Raw genomic sequence first — 17,981 nt, 5'->3', positions numbered from 1 at the left:
TGCAGAATGCGCCACTGTTGAAAGCACGTTAACTGAGCCATTGAGTAACTCCAATTACAACATCAGAGACCACACTTAGTTTTGTGGTGGTTTCTTTCCTCAGATTAATGGACATTACACTCCACAGAAAAATAGCTTGAAATTCCTTTTAAGTCAATGGAAATACACCAGAACTGACTGACTGACTGCATATTTAATTCTGTAAACATTTTCAAGACAAAGAACAGCAAGGTATGTTTAGGTGTCTGGCATACAAAAAGGCCTCCATAAAACCAGACCTATCTCATTTATATAAGATACTAACAAAATATCAGTAATTTTTTCTAATTCCCAAACCAAGCTAACAAAATTAATCCATTTATTCTTACCTGGAAATTTGGTGCCCAGCATAAAGCAGCAGTGCAGTCAGAAAGTACAGGTAAAGCTGAACCAGGTGTTGCCTCGGTAAAGTTAGGAGCACAACACTTAAGATGTAACCTGCAACAAAAAGCAGAGGTTGAAATTTTTTAAAAAAATACTATTTTCTTAATAAAAATAAAAAGAAAAATAAAAAGAAAAATAAAAATTCTTAAAAAATACAAATTTCTTAATATTAACTAGCACTCAAGTTATTCAGATCTCTTTAACCGTCTTTGTTTTCATCTGCTCTTAGAATTCGTGTACCTACATTTTCCTCTCACTAAAACACAAAGCACACAAAAAACCTGCCACTTTATCATTTTTTTCCTCCATGAACAGAAACGGCTCTACCAGCTTCTGTCAGATTACATCTCCATGTCAAGAACTGAACTCGATCCACAGTATTTTATCAAGACTTAATCAACAAAACCTATGTAACAAAGGGAAAACAGGCCCAGGTCTCCCTCTTCTTCCAAGTGAAAACAAGTTCCAGTGTCCCTGGGGAAACACGTCTACCCATCCAACAAACCCAGTCGATGTCAAGGACAAGCAAAGGACACACAGAACACCCTTCCATGCTCAGTAGCATTAACACATTTATAACTTCATGGTTTAAAGACATTTTGCATGTCCATAATTTAAGATGGGGACACAGAGGCTGTAATACTACCACACCAATAATTTTAAAGCACATTCAGGCTATCAGTGCTGCACAAATCAAGGACAAAACCCGGCACAGCCAAAGATTTGTAGGCATTTACACCAGCAGTCCCTTCACTTTTTGTTAGCAGTTTGTAAGACTGTGGAAAAAGACCAGCTTTACTCTTCAAGACCACACAGCCTGGCTGCTCAGCAGCCTCTCCAGCAAGCAAAACACTGATCTTTTTTCCTCATACCTGCTCTCGTTAGGATACTTAAATAAAGCAGTACTTTGAAGTCCACTTCACAACTGGGTGATACATGTCCACCCTCTTCTTTCCCCAGAGAGACTGCAAATGAAAAAGCCAGCACATGATGCCCTTACTAATCTTTATTTCCAAGCTCTCCAACACAACGCAGTGCACTCATGCTCTTTCTGAAGGTCAGCTTAAGTACCTGGCACCAAAATCCATTTAGGGCAAAAACCCTGCAACAGCTAACAACTTCCCTGCAGCTAAGAACAAAACACTATAGAAGAACTCACCCTGACACTTACAGCTATACCAGTCACATTACATTTAAAGTTTCATCCATCTATTCTGCAACACCAGGAACAGCCTTTTAACTGAGTTAATATATACTTCGGGATTTTTTAAAATACTTAAGAAAATCATGTAACTCGGGATTACGCACTCATAAGCAGTGGGACAACCAGCTACCATAAAACAGCCTGGGAACACAGTATACTCCAATATTTGAAAAAGATACCATTTCAGAGTCAGTCAGTCAGTATCTATGCAGAAGTATTTCAAGGCTACTTAAATATCTGCCACCTTCAATAAGCCACCTCAGTAAAATTCTACCAATAGTGAGGTCTTCAAGAAGGCAACTCAACATGCTCCTAGAAAGATCGCAGAAGTGATGATAATTAACTTACCTTTTTAAAAATACAAACATACAATTTACATATTTAACATTAAAGAGAAATTTTCAAGTACATTCATAATGTAGATGTGACAAGTTGTACATTTGTCTGAGGATGTGCCATTTCAAAAGCTGAAATGATTGACAGTTTCTTTAATTAAAATTAACTATCATAAAAGTCACCATCAGTAGTTTCTGTTTCCATTTTATCATTTACGAAAGTTATCACAGGCACAGAACACCTCTCCTATGAGGAAAGGCTGAGAGAGCTGAGTTTGTTCAGCCTGGAAAAGAGAAGGCTCCAGGGATACCAGGCTTTAAACAGTGCTTATAAGGAAGATGGGGACAGATTTCTTAATAGGGATGGTAGTGACAGGACAAGTGGTAATGGTTTTAAACTAAAAAAGGGTAGATTCAAGCTAGATACAAGGAAGATTTTTTTTTATTATGAGAATAATTGGAACAGTGGAGCAGGTTGCCCATGGAGGTGGTAGATGCCCCATCCATGGAAACACTGCAGGTCACATTGGTTGGGGCTCTGAGACAACTCATCTGGTTGAAGATGCACCCAGTCATGGCAGGGGGTTGGACTGGATGACCTTTACAGGTCCCTTCCAGTCCAAACTGCTCCACGATGCTGTGATTTTTATTTTGAGCTTTTTAAAGGGTCCTGAAACACAGCACTACAAAAGTTTCCTTTTAGCAACTGTTTTACAAAGAATAACACACTTCTAGCTAATACAACACAGCAGATGTTGTACGTCAGTTTTCCTAGCAAACACCTGTATTTTATGGAATTCATCTTCTCTGCTCACCACCTTCCTTCTACCAAATAACCAAATTACAGAGCAGGAAATCCTCACTGCAGTCTCCATGAAGATGCTGAACTAGTTTGCACCACACCGCAGCACCACGAGCCAGCTCCAGCAGCTCTCTCACCACCTGCAGACGTTCTTAGCACCTCACCTCTGCTGTACTCACCACCTCCCCTTGATGGCTTAGTTAGGGACAATTCTCTCTGCAGAGCAGCCCACGTGGCACAGCCATGTGTCATTCCAGCACTTGAGTCAAATCTCACTAAACCTTTCCTTCTCCCTGTAGCCTGTGACTCACCTTCAGGTAGAGAACTAAATGGAGTTTATTATGCAGTCTTTTATTCCTCTATTACTCTATAAATAGTCTAAGAACACCTGTTTACTGTATTTGCATTTAAGCTCTGCCATCTTCTTTACCTTATTCTATCACATGAAAGTCTGCTCCTTGGCCACATGATGATGTACTTGAGCGACGCTAGGATAATTTCTGTAAAACAACATTTTAGAGGGCAGTAATAACTGCATTCCAACACAACCGTTACACAGTATTTTAGAAGTGATTCGAGTTCATTTTTCTCTACATGATCACAAATTTAACTAAAATAAGGCAGAATACAGTGAAGGACTGAAAAAAAAGTCTCAATACAAATCAAAATGAGAAGATTGCTATGACATAGGTGCCTTTTAAACAGAGGGCTTCCAAACGGGGCACACACTTATAGCACTGCGCAGGAAAGCGGCACAAGACAGCCAAGGTCACTGCAGAAGTTTGAGCAATGAACTCCACAGCTCATGAGCCTGGGCTGGAGTGTTTGCTCTAACTGCTAAATTTTGAAGAGGGGGAGAGTGGGAGACATTTATAGGAGTTCCCTTTCATTTTTATTTGTAATTCCCTCTTGTGACTTGATAAGAGAGAGATTTCGACACACTCCATACTGCAATATTTACATTTTTGCTGCAGAGGCCCTATTCCCAAAGTGGTACCAACCTCATTTTTATCAACAATGCCTCTGCCAAAAAAAAGAGCAAATAATTCATTACCAAACGGAAGACAAGCACAAATTCAGACATACTAGCAGTAATAGTCTATTCCCTTTGTTCTCGCCCAGACAAATGATGTAATTAGTGTATGGCATAAACAAGATTCTACTTCAAAAAAAGAGCCAGGAAATGAAATTTCTCACAGCCACTTTCTCATCTAAATCATTACATTATGTTTTCATTTGCACCTCCTGTGTCAGAAGAAAACATGATGCTGAGAATATACATGCATTTGGAGAGATTCTCCACACACAAGTATTTACAGTTTGAGAAAGTTCTCTTACTGGGTAACCTTTAGACATGGGTTAACAGTAACTAACACTCACTTCCATCCAAAGCTTTCTGAACTCTAGAGCTGCAATGAGCACTGCCCTGCCTTAATTTAGGCCATGCATACTATTTTCACTCCCGGGACTTGGTGTATTGTTCCTTTTAACTCATCAAGTACATGGAAAGACACCATTCTAATGCAAGTTAAAAAAACTATAAAGACAAGAGAGAATAAACTCTCTTTCCTGAAAACACCAGGGCACTAGTACCGTAAGGTCACCAAAAAACAGGACTGTACCCTTAGGCTCCCAGCTGTAAGGAACACAACAGAAGACACATTGTGCCAACCTTACAAACACACCAAAGCCCCTGCTCTGTACCTACTCAGGAGCACAAGGAAGCAGAGAACTTCTACTGCCTCTAGTGCAAGATGGTACAGATTTAGGTTAGTGGAGAAAATAAACTGTGAGAACAGTAATAAGCTCTGTTAAACACTGGTAGACAAGAACACATGCATTAACTAGCTCATGACCTCATTTACAACTCGTTGATTCAGCTAGATGAAAACCTCTCACCGTGCAGTGCTCATTGTTACAGTGAGCAGCAGCTCACAGATTGCCTTTCAGCAATTCCTCTCTATCTGTGTACCACCAAGGTGTTTCCCAGCTCCTCTCACCCCAGATTACCTCTTTGCCAACTCAGGTGTCTGAGTTTTATTGACATGCTGCATATAACAGAGGCTTCTGGAGCATGATCAAAGTCACAACTCATCCTCTTTATGAAACCTTTTAGTGCTCATTTGCATGATTACAGATCCCTTGTGTCCACTTCACATTATTACTCCAAGTTTCCTGCAGGTTTAGTCTAAAAACGAGAACTTTGCACATGAAAAAGAGTTCATAACATTGCTTAATAAAACCACGCCATCTCTTGGATACTGCTTCTGCAGAAACTTGCCAAGGAAACACTGCCTTGAAAAGAAAAGCAGCTGTTTAGGCTAGATAATCCAAAGTGAGGAATTCCAGTCTTTGAGTGCCAGAAAGTAACAGCACAATTGCTTGGATTCTACCAGGAAATTAATTTGAGGGGCCCTACCTTCCCCACTTGTCCATATCCTATGAGAGTAAAGGGCCCACCTTACAAAGACTTGCAAAGCAAGCCACAGGGTGTCATCAAAATTCCTGTCTGTCCTGACTCAGTGCAGGATCAGTGCACTACTGAGTCAGTCATTTCATTTCAGCCTAACCCTTGACTATCCTTATTTCAGTTTATTCAGAAGTCTATCTGGCCACAACATGTAAGTACCAATAACACAAGACAGACTTCAGAAAGACTGTATCTGACATGGCAGAAGTAGCGTAACAACAATTATCACCTTTGTTTTGAGTGTGTCCAATGCTCAGTATAACCAGGCACCAGACTGGTGACACAACAGTTTACACAGAGGTTTAATAAATGGTCTATGTCTAAAGCATCTATCCAAAAAATGGGTGATTTTCAAAAGATTAACTACTGGGAGCTCTAAAGCCTAAGACAAGACGCAGAAGTTACCAGGAGGCTTCTGTGAGCCCTTCACTGGCAGCTAGTTCAAGCCCAGAAGGAACCCTAAGAGCCACTTATTTTCATGTCGCATAATAGGAGAGGCAAAAAGCTCCTCTACATCCTCAATTTCTATTAAGCATCCTTTGAAGGACAACTTGGCCAAATAGGGTCTTCTGAGCTGACTGGGACAGCTATGCTGTCCTTCTGAGAGCAAGACTAGATCTTCATCCGCTCTGTTACAAAGGCAGTGTGATACAGAACCTCTGCCACCACACACCATCACCTCTCCTGCATCAGAGGTGGCTCCAACAAACAGCGCATGCAAACAGCTCATTTTTGGGAGTGATGTTTTTGCATGGCAACGCCAAGGCATCTCTTCCTCAGTCCCCTTTTCAAAGGCAGCATTCAAAACAAGTTTCTTCACGCTTTCCAAGTGACGGGACCAAGCGATTAAGGTATCAATCACACAGTTCAAGAAACTGCGATTGCAAACAGGGTTTTTGATAGATGACACACCTTTTACCTATTCCAACTATTTAGACAGTTTCCTTATGTTTTTCCCAATAATTTTTTAAATGAAAAAGAATAGTTTAAGATAGAAAACTGTTCTTATTTTTATTATTATATAAGAAAACACTACATATTTAGCGCAATTATGTGCCTCTAGTATGACAGTGACTTAAATTCCAAGTCTGACTCTGATTACAGGTTAAGCTCGTGACTCTCCTCTTCCCATCTAGCTCAGAGTATTTACCGCTTAGCACAAAGAGCATTGCTCTGCCGTTCATAGGAGGAAATGATGTGGTTTCAACTGTTTCCACCTTCATCAACAGCATGAAAAAAGAAGTGGCTGTCTTCTCAGAGCTACTCTGCAGTGCAGAAGAAAACACTAAAGTCTGGCAGCAGCAATGTGAGCTACTCTACCCTGCACAGAGGTTTGAGAAAAAGACATTTTAGCTGAAGGAGAGGCTACTTTGAATTTATACAAAACAGTTTTAATGAAATCTTAATGAAACCTATAACAGCTATGAACAAGAAAGTTGGTTTCCTTTCTAAGCTTCTTTTCCCCCAGATCCTTATACCTGGTAACAGACAGAATATCAACCATCAGAATTATATCTGGTAACACGGTGCACTGCACACATTTATCACATGCTACTCTTCAGCCAGACTGTCTGGATGAGTTATAAAAAAAAAATAAATAGGATGACTTGCAGTATTTGGAAGGAGTCCTGGGACAGTACTGCTTATTGACAAGATACTCCTAAACGCTCCAGGAAGAACTACAGAATGCACTTTCATTCAGAGGTTGTATTTGCAAATAAGGCTTATAATTCAGGATTTTTCAATACTTATAAATATATATGCATATGTGTATATATATATTATTTTTTATTATTCTTATTGTATTTTAAAAGACAGCATGGAAGATATTATAGAATCAAACCTTCCATGTGACTCCTTTCAGAGGACAAATGAATTTTTACGATTTTTAATATAATTTCTTGTTGAATTTCACCAGTATATGCACTTGAATTCAGGTTGCAACCCCATTTTATTTGATTTTTGCCTGTTTTTACAGATATCCAGTAGACACGACAAACAAAAAAATAAAGTACAAAGCTCAACTCCTTTTAATCCCAAGCACCTTTAGTAATTTTAAATTAAGTCTCCCAATTAATGATCTTGCAGATGTCCTACAAGGCGTACCAAAAGTACTTCCAGAAAGATACCGGGTGTGATGAATTAGATTTTAAACTTGAAGAGATCCCGTGACCATCAAGTACAAATTTACACACACAGAGAAGAAAAATTCCAGAGAGATTCCCAAATTTCTCCAGCACCTACCCAAGATAGATGCATCCAATTTCCTCTGCTGCTTAGAAGCACTTCTATGATACAGTATCTTACACTGCCTATACACGAAATTCAGTGATTGTTTGATATTGCAAAGCTGCCACAGCATTTGCTGATACTGTATTTCCTAACTGCAAATATGCACAGTGGAATTTTTTTCCTAAATAAAACAGATTAGCATGTTGAAACATATCCAGGGTAAACTGTTATTTAAATTACACACGGGCTGCTAATTTCCCTCAACATATCTTCAAATAAGTTTAATTTCCCAAACTGGTGGAAAAGTACTTTGTTTTCCTTACAAATCAAATTCATATATTTTGATACGTCACTTTAATTAAGTCTAGACTGTAAATTGATGCAATTAAATCTATAAAAAGTCTTGTGTAAGCATGTAAATTGATTTAGCTCAGCCTCACACTGACACAACTTAAAAAAAAGGAATCAAAACTAATCAACTTTAACTGTGAAGTAATAGCAAAGTTTTGCCACTGAAAACTGTCTGAAAATCTTTTCTAAAAAGCAACTTGTCTGATGATTTAGAAGCCCTTCTTGATCAGTAACTACCAGTTGGAGCAGTAAAAGTACAGACACTCAATATTGTAAAGGCAAAAATGTAAAAGAACTACTGAGTGATTGTGCACCAGCACAAAAGCACCACTTGTATGAGGAGCAGGCAGTCAGAATCCACTGGTTAAGTACTAAAATAGCATGCAGGTGAGAAATACTTTGGTAACAATACCTACGCACTGCGTAGTGCTTTTTATTGGTGTATCTCAATGTACTTAAGCAAGAAGGTTATCAAATTACTATAAAGAAGGGCTGTGTCATAGCTGGAAATTACTGACTGACATCTTGATAGCCTACTGCACAACTGTTAGTTTTGTATTAGAAATGGATCTGATAAAGGAATTCATAAAAGGTACTGGAGTGCATACAAGTGCGTGAGAAAGGCAGCTGTAGTTACATACCGCCACAGCCCTCTGTCACATTCAGCAGCAATCAAGTACTCTCTCCCACAACCATGTGAAAAGGGCATAGAACAGTAACACCAGCTTTTTGCACCAAAGCACCAGTATAGTGGAGCCATAACAAAGCAAGCCACATGTGTTTTTAATGACAATAACTACCAGAAAACAGGCATTTAATAGATTAACAAAAACCTCACATGCCAACACTTCTACAGCCAGGATTAAAAACCTGAACATGCTGCTTCAAAAAACCACAGCCCCCTAACTACTTAACTAAAGGGTGTTTCCTTTAGCTGACTGCAGTACATCTTTATCCTCCAGACCATCTACAAGTAAGAAACGCCGTAGAGTGAGAAAATTATATGCCAGCCATTTCTCTTCAAGCTAGGCAGTACTCAGGCAGATCATCAGTGGCTATCAACATCAACAGCCTGGATTCAATCCCTAATTAACCCCATGTGCCGTCACTGGATGAATCACACATCCACCTGGAGAGCAGGTCCCAGAACAGCAATCCTTTCATCTCCTAAAAACAGCCTTCTAGCATTTCAGAGCTAGACTTGCAGGCCAAGGTTCAAACCTCAGCTCCCTGAGCTGTGTCAGTAATTTTGTCCATTTATCTGCAACACAAGGACTTGTTATACGCTTGAATCCACACGCAACATATGTACGGTTCATAAGGTTGAAATCTGAAAAGCCATATCCATGCAGCACTGAAAGCTAACCTGGTGCTGTGCTCACAGTCCAACGTAGGCAACCTCTTCCCTAGTCTCTCTTTTAATGTCAGTGCTCTAAGCTACAATACTTCTTGTCTGCACAGCATTTCACAGCAGCTTTCTCATCAGACACGGGCCAAAGTCACTGTGCAATTCTTTCAGGGCATCAACCGTGTTTCCACTTTATTTATACATCAAAAGTAACAAAGCTCAGTAGAAGATCCTTGACAGGATTTCTTTACTGCTAACATAAACAGTTCCTGAAGCAGAATTGTAATCAATGTATTATATTGCTATGTGTTGTAATCAATGTATTTTAATGCTGCTACCAAATTCTTGAACTTATTGTAGTAAGCAAAATGGTATTTACTAGAGTAGTGCTTTCTCTTGAATACACGAACACTTACCCACATAATGCATATTAAGGGCCAAGTACTTGTACTGGAAGAGAGGGTTGTTGTGCAGGCTACTTCTTTGGATCTGCTGGAAGAACGAGCTGACATCCCATCTGTACAAGACATCCAACAGCATGATGCTGGGGACCCTTAGGGCCACATTTAATACTGCCTCCAACTTCTCCTTTGCAGCCATTCTCTTCCCTTTCTGTGAACTGGCAGCAGACTGTAAAAAGCACAAGACAGAGAAGAGTAATCAGATCAATCTCACTGTACAAACAGCTATTAGGCTTTGTGATCATATGAATGGGGCTTCCTGTGCAGCCACAAATGACTGAATGAATCAACTGAGTTAAATTCAAATCCAGACAGGACAGCTTCTATTTTTGCTATATAAAGGTCAATTTGCTAGCAACTTTTCCACGGTTACTGTAAAACGAGGAAGGAAGGGGAGCAGATTAATGACATCAAGATCGTCAAAGAGCGCACACCAAATAAACCTTCATTCTTACTTGCTCTAACTTTGCAGCCAAGAGCCCAGCCGTAAGACCCAAACACACCAAGTACAACATAAACAGTAACAAAATTAGCTTTGGAAAACAAACACCAAAAAAACTCAGGCTCTTGTTTCACTCAGCTTAACACTATACTATTTCTATGCCTATCAAATGAAATAGCTGCCAACTAAAATAGTTCTTAAAAGATTTTTAGATTCACTTCATCAGTGCAAATTGAAAAATACAGTTTTCCAATCTCTAAGATTTTAAAAAAACATTTATGGCATTTATTAATGTCTATTAATTTATATATTTACAGAATTTGAGGGCTATGAGTTTTGAGGATTAGGACCAACAATGCACTATTCTACTCATTTTAATGTCACTCACCACAAGGGACCATATAAACAAAAGATCATATCCTCACTCCAGAGAACTTGAAGGTAATTAAATTTTAGAGCTTGTGATCAGAGAAGATGGATGAATGTAAGACAATGAAAGGTGTTTTTGTTTTAAAGGAAAAAGTTGCTGGTCCACAACAGCATCTCAAAAAGCCATCTAGTCACAAACAGGACCATTTTAAAGAGCAAGAGGATCAGTTTCCACATCCTGTCAGAGCACTGCCTTCAGCTGAGACTGACAGCTGTTCCTAAATGAAATGTGCTGTTTTTACCACCTGCCCACCCAAGGAACAGCACTCACCCCAGGCTATTTGTGAGCACCAATTATATACACTGTAATAGAGAAGTGCAGTTGAAGCGTTCAACACCAAGGTGGGGATGTCCAGCAAGTTGTTATCCACAAGGAGCCATTCAAAGAAGTAAAAACAATCACCTGTAGCACTATCAGTCTCCTGATGAGGTCAGATTTAAGAAAAGGCTCCCAGTCCCAAATATTAGGAGGACAATTTGAAAGAACTGCATCCCAGCCAACGAATCAGAAAAACCTGCACTTTGAAATGCGCTTTTTAAAGAAAGTTTTACAGGACTCTATTCATAATGTCCTTGTGCAAATGTTAAGTTTCTGCAGCTGTGCAAGTTTTATACTATCAAGGCAACATCAAAATATAACATGAAATGAAACCATGCTCGTATATTAAAAAAAAAACCAAACCTAAACAAAAAAACCACCCAAACGAACAAAAAAAACCCCCACAAAACAAAACCTCAAGCAAAAAAAAAACCCCACCTTCCTTCTTGTGTGGACAGACACACAAAATATCCTCATGTGAAGTTTTATTTGCATTGCCATGGCCAAGATCCTACCATAAAGAGTTCACATGCACACCTAAAGCCACACTGACACTTGTCAGGACACGATGACATAAAATTAATTCAGCTCAAGCAGTCAGGACAGATCAAAACTAAGATTTGGCTCAGCAGGCCACAGGTTACAGGGCTGCTGCGTGTCGTTTTCTAGCCCACAGCTGAACTTTTCAAGTTACATAAATGCGGGCATCTTTTACAGAGCTCTTGCAATAGCTCTACAAACCCCAAAGACCTTCCCCTCGCACAGGAAGTGCCACCCCACTACATTCCACACAACACCAGCGTTTCACAATGCTTCCCAAAACGAATTAAAAGGTCAGCCAGAACACTACATATATTTAGAATGAACAACAAAACCCATTCCCAAGCAGTTACTACAGAATACTAGCATTCAACATTTAGTGGGAATAGAAGATGGAGTTTAAACACATGGTATTGCACAAACAAAAGGGGGGGAGTCACGCAGGTTGTATACAAAGAGTTTCGCCAGGCTGCGTGCTGAAATACAAGCCTATGCTCGGCATACAGCTTAAATAGTTCACAGCAAGACATTTTAAATATTCTGGCACTTTTGAAAATCTTTGGTTTTGCCAAGTTCACAAAATGAATTAAAACTTAGAAATTAAGCTGCCTCCTGTATTTTCTGCTAGGTTACTTTTTCCAAGCAGATCAGGGCTTGGGGGTGGGCGGGAACTGACTTACACGTTTTCACCCTGTCATAAAAATACTCATGTAAAGTGCCAACAAGCACCTGATTTCAAATTACATTCCTGTAACTGTCAAATGTTTTCCAGTTACGAACAACCAAGCATGCAGGACAAGAAGGAAATTTTCACTTGAGTTTCCACTTTCCTTATTTACTCCAAATGCAGAATTCCTAAAAATCTAAAAAGTTAACATCCAAATTAAGCTGAAAAATTTTTCCCTTCCAAATCCAGATACACAAAGAGAGCTGAAAAGTACAGAAGTTACACTAAGGAAAAAAAAAACCAACTACATTTCTAAGCATGTTAAAACAAAAGCAAAACAAACTTTAAAAACCACATTATGTCGCAATGGTTCAGCTATGAGAAGCAGCCACTGCAACTGCAGCATATTCTGTCACTGACTTGACAAAGCATCCAATACTAATAAGAAATCCTTCAAAATTAACTCCACTAGAAATGTGGATGTGTTAAATAAAGCCTCAGTTGTAATTGCTGCCAAGTTCTAACAGAACGTAATGCAGGCAAGCAACAAAGTCCATTGCTCTCTAAGCTCATTATACTGTAAAGAGCTCTCACAATACATTATTTTGATTGGTGTAAAAGCAAAACAAAAAACTCACCACAACATTAAACCTCTAAAACCTTTAGATAAATGATGATGACAAGAGTTGCTAGATGCTCAGACGTTCAAAAAAATAGGTCACTGTTGTACAAAGCCAAAAAAAGGACCTAGAATAGGACTGGGAAGCCACTAGTCCGTGTTTTAAATTTTTTTCCCATTATTTCAAACCTCTCCCTGTTCCAAATCAGGGCAAGGCGAACAGCCTTAGGAAGACCTTCATACTTCCCATCCTAAGAGAGTACAAGCACAGTTGTGCTCTCTGACCAAAATCACCTTTTAAAAATTTCCCATCATAACTGATCAATGTTCTCAGAAACATTTTTGTGTCCTAACAACACTTTTCAAAAATCCTTCCCTCACCTGACATACCCGTTTTGTCAAAAGCATATTCTTGGCTAGCTTTAAAGAAAACAGTAGAATTAGCAAAACATAATAATTAAAAAAATCACTATCACAAGTCTGTCCCAGTTCATCCCATTAGCAGAACAGATTAGCAGCAAACTCAGAAAAACCCCTCAAAGACCACACATTTTCCCTTTAAAAGAATTTTCTTCTGAGGTTTTGACATCACATAAGATGTTACCATTTTAACTGAAGCTGTGAATTATGCCACTTAAACCAGTGCAACTGTTGTTTATGCACCAACTTAAATATAAATCGATCGCATCACAGGCAGAAAATACTCACTGGTAAAGCAGTACAAGAGGCTGCACAAAATCTGCATCCATTTATCTGTGCAGGTTCAAAATTACATTAACAGAGTAAGTTTCTACATTTAGATAAGCATTAATTATAAAGTTACAGAATATACTAGTTACAGAAATATGCTGGCATATCCGCAAATTTGAGAGTTAGTCTAATACTACTGACACCAAAAATCACCACGGAAAGGTACAGTAATTCCAGTCCGGATCAGAACTCCAAAACCTGACTTGATCCTGCAATGTTCAGCCCAACATCAGCAAACAAGGTGCTCATTCTCCTACAGGATTACAACCTAAAACACTTGGAAAGATTAGAAACCAAAAGAGACAATTTCAACTTCTGTTCCTCACGTCCACGAAATTCTAGTTACTTTCGATCTGTCCATTAACAAGCAGACTTTGATCTGTGGCCTTGTTTCCACTTCAAATTATTTTTCAATAATTCTGAAACCAAAAACATCACCAGGAAAAGCTTTTGTTTTCCTATAAGGTAAACCTTGCTAGGAAAATTTGTGGGGGAACAAACCAAAACAAAACGTACAACTCCTGTCAGTAACCACAGAATAGTCAAACGTCACAGTCCAAGAACTAAAACTGGACCATTCGGCTGGGTTGCATTCAGGCACTCCCCAGAACCCCTCCTTCTACACACAGGTCCTGTTCCAGGGAGAAAAAAGAAAGGAATTTGAAGCACAGAAGAATCCTGTTCTTCAGAGACTTAGATCTTTCTATCATCAGTTTGGGAGGGAGAAAACAAATGGAAAGGGAAAGAACAGGAAGAAAAGGTTTATCAGATATGCACTTCAAAAAGTATTTCCCTATGTGAGTCTGTAGAAATAAAAACCCCTGGAACTCCAGAGCATGAGTCACCGACCCATCAAAACAGCCCTTTCCCATGCAGTCAGCAGCAATGAGAGCAAAAGATGTCTCTTGCTCCCATGCAATTTAAATGAGGCCGGGTTCAGTGTCGGCTAACAAGGACAGCACTCAAAAATTTCTGCTGAGAAGGCCAGATACAGCGAGCATACCAAGTGTACTAATAACGCAGTGAAACATTGCAGTCCTGAACAGTAACACTGCCATTAGAATCCATTCAGCACTTCCAATAATGCTCAGGTTTTGTAGTTCACTAGAGCAGTTCAGTAACTTGAAGTAATAACCAAAGAGTACTTAGCCTTCAATTTTAAGGTTTAGAGAGAGTCAGTCAGCAGGCTACACAGTCTTGCTATGTAAGACGTTAACAAGAATAAACGAATTTTTTTCTCCTTTTTTCCCATCTGACAATATGGATTGCTATAGAGCTGCTGTGGTGGTGTGACTGGAGAACTGTTATTTCTACCTAGAAAATAAATGAATTCCTAAATTCCTACTCACCCAAGACTCATCCAGTTGTGAACTGAGACACAGCTGAGGTTAATTATTACAAAAAAATACATAACATATTTTGCAAAGAAACAGCTTTTACTCTAAAACAAATTAGGTCTACCTCTTATCTGCTGACAGGGACATAAGTGAGCATGTATTTACATTAAAGGCATATTAAAAATGGACAAAAACAACTAGAGACGATTGTATAGAAGAAAAAATAAATCTACATTTCTAGTTTTAATTAATTCTAGCAAGTTTTATACGAGGGAGAAAAAAATCAATTTGGGTAACGTGGATACATATCACAAAGCTATGAAGTTACAAGTTTTAAAGATTTATTTCTGGAGTACATTGATACACTATGAGCAGTTCCAGTACACTCTCAATTACATAGCAAGTGTATTATTCATACACAGCCTGTAAAACATCCTGTGCCTTTTGTTTTTCATAACGAGTAGGTAACACCAGGGAACCCAACTCGGGGATTAACGAAAGTTAACAAATGCACCGCGTATGCAGCAAAATCTTTCTGTGGATTTCTACAAGATCTGCCTGTGTATGATCAGTTCAAATCCAGTCACACTAAGAGGGGCTGCTCATTTTTTAGATCACAGATTTGCAGAGTTCAGTTATACATGTGAGAGACAGGAAACTAGTCCATTAAAATAAAAATATAATAATATCTTTCTTCCAGAAAAAAAAAACAAACTAGATTGAATCAACAAACTGAACTGCTCTGAGGTCTTTTTTGACTCTACGGTTTCTTGCCAGTCCAAGGTTTGGTTTATTAACTAGTTATTCAGCATTTTTTCTTGCCATCACAGCCATGTTTGCAAGCCTACACCTACCAGCCTGCCTAACCACATTTGTATCAGCACATTCTGAGAAAATCTGGGCAGCAATCCCAAAGTGCCTCTGCAGAGGACAGAATACCCAGAGGAGCTGCACACAGAGCATTAATGACAGCCCAAGATGATGCAGTCTGTGACAACCCACTTCAGAGCTGGATCACAGGAGGATCAGCCACACAAGTACAGCTGGCATTCCCCATCAGCCTCACAAAAACCCTGCAGCCCCAGTGTGTTACCAGGATGAAGTTACATGACAGGATGAAATACATTTGCTCCACAGTTGCTCATTTAGTTTTATATCCACTTCAGATACAGACACAGCCTATGTTTAGAGCTTGCAATGACAAGAACTAGTTACCTGACTGGTTAGAAGTTGAAATATAAAATAAGACTTCCAAGATCTCTCTAGGTCAATACTGATAAAGCTGCCATTGCTGCTGCCGCTGCCCAAGCTATTCAAGTTCTGTACATAATGAGCATCAGTTTCCAGGCCTGTCAAATAGGCAGCTTAGCTTCCTGCAGTACCAGATTTGCACAACAGAAAGATCAAACAAATGATGAAAACACTTTAAAAAGTCCCTTTTAAAACGTGTTCAAACTCAAGACATGCAACCAAAAAATTTTTCCAGAAAAACTCCACAAGATTAAGTACCCACTTCTGAATGTTCCTTTCAAGTATGTAACTAATTACAAAGCAGCAGGGCTTCTCTAAAATGAAAGGAAATGTTATAAAAGTAAAAGCAGGGAAACTGGCATACAGAATCATACTGAAGGTGTAAGACATGAGCATGCACTTAAGAAGCAGAACTACAGTGAACCATCCACTTTATAACCACATCAAACATTGCCAGGTGTATTTGGGGCTAAAAAGGGACTCAGGGTAAATGACCACACAAAAATAAAGATTTCCACTGGACTGAAATAGAAGCTATCCAAGGGGAGGAAACCAACTCAAGTTTAGCAAACAGCTTAGGGAATGTTTTTGAGAGTGCAGCATGAAGCACTAAGCAGGCTTATACATACAGGCTTTTCCATGACACACCCATTCGTTCACATCTCACTGGCATGATGAGCCTTTCTGCATCTGCACCACGGGCTCCAGCTACTGAACCGCAGTAAGACACCAACCCCCTTCCACCATCTCCAAAGGAAGGAATTCCCCGCTGTTTCTGCAGACACACACTGCTCAGTTTGTACTTCCATCAGAATTAGGTTGCTGTAACATCAGTAGTTCCTCCTAAGACTGATACAAACAAGGCAAATCCTGTGTTCTGGACAAGCAGCAGCTTTAGGCTCCTCTCTAAGATTTTTGATGATCCTTCCACATAATGGTGGTCACAAAGGCAACTACTTCCTAATGCTAATGAGCTTGGGAATTAATAAAATTAAAATCTTTTAATGACATCATAACTCAAAAAACCCCCAGTTGATTACCACTGCTGTTGTAACTAACTAAAAAAAGATACAGTTTCTCATGCACAGGTAGCTTATTATTTAAGGCAACTGGCAAAAGTAAGCCAAGGTTGCAGATAAACCAAAGTTACAGGGTGCTCAGCAGCTTTCACCTTAAAAAATATTTCTTTTCAATATTTAAATTATTTTCATTAACCTACAAACAAAAGCGACCAAAGAGAGCAATTAAAAATTATTTCCGTCTTCTCAGGTTTGAACTCCAGGGATGCATTACACACACACACACACACACACAAACCTAACACAGATATAACTAAAAGTATCCAAGTTCACAAAACAAGTCAGCAGAACCTCTTGAACTAAAAATTGCAGTAGAAATTAATACAGCAACACCTACAGACTTAACAAAAAAGGCTTAAGAATGAGATCACAAATGGCTAATATTTATGAGTCAAACGTGTTACAGAATTCTCTTCCCTTCCACCCCAGTAAACAAAAAATGCTTTTTTACCCCATGCCTACTATTCTACCCTGCCTAGTGATACATTAAACAAAAAACCCCACCTTTTTTCACTTTATTCTTCCAATTGCATTATTTATTCACCAGTCCCCCCCCACACACACCCCCAAAAAGGCAGCGCAACCAAAAGATCAAGAATCCCTCCAAGAGCAACCATCTGTCACAAGCGTACTTAGTACTTTTTTTTTACCGCTCCCGATCACAGGAAAAAAAAACCTGAAAATTCTCATTGCAAACCTTATTTTAAAAGGCTACAGAAGGTCTCAAAATATCCACTAACACGACATAAGTAGGAAAGAGAGAAAAAGCCCTGTTCTGGAGAGACTGGTTCTTACATAAGCATTACCATATGCTTCGGGGCCCGTCTCCAGGAGGGAATAACCGGGCCTGCCCTCCTCCCACCTGAACCAAGCACACGCCGCCGCCCCAGGTCTCACCTGCGCAGGGGAGCGGCGTTCGGCC

General features: G+C 39.3%; 1 protein-coding gene across 1 annotated transcript in view; it reads right to left on the bottom strand.

Annotated features, from left to right (window-relative positions):
• The window catches only part of RNF145 (ring finger protein 145), a 33,313-nt gene extending 23,548 nt beyond the window's left edge, over nt 1-9,765 (bottom strand). Inside the window, exons 1-2 of the mRNA XM_010184773.1 lie at nt 9,582-9,765; nt 369-477 (exon numbers count right to left, since the gene is read on the bottom strand). Coding sequence (XP_010183075.1) covers nt 369-477; nt 9,582-9,765 — 293 coding nt within the window. The remainder of the gene's footprint in view (nt 1-368; nt 478-9,581) is intronic.
• Nucleotides 9,766-17,981: the final 8,216 nt, after the last annotated feature.

This window comes from Mesitornis unicolor, unplaced genomic scaffold (genome assembly GCF_000695765.1).
Source record: "Mesitornis unicolor isolate BGI_N332 unplaced genomic scaffold, ASM69576v1 scaffold25195, whole genome shotgun sequence".
Lineage (NCBI taxonomy): Eukaryota > Metazoa > Chordata > Aves > Mesitornithiformes > Mesitornithidae > Mesitornis > Mesitornis unicolor.
Note: the sequence above shows the minus strand (reverse complement) of the source record. Positions and strands in the feature narration are given on the sequence as shown.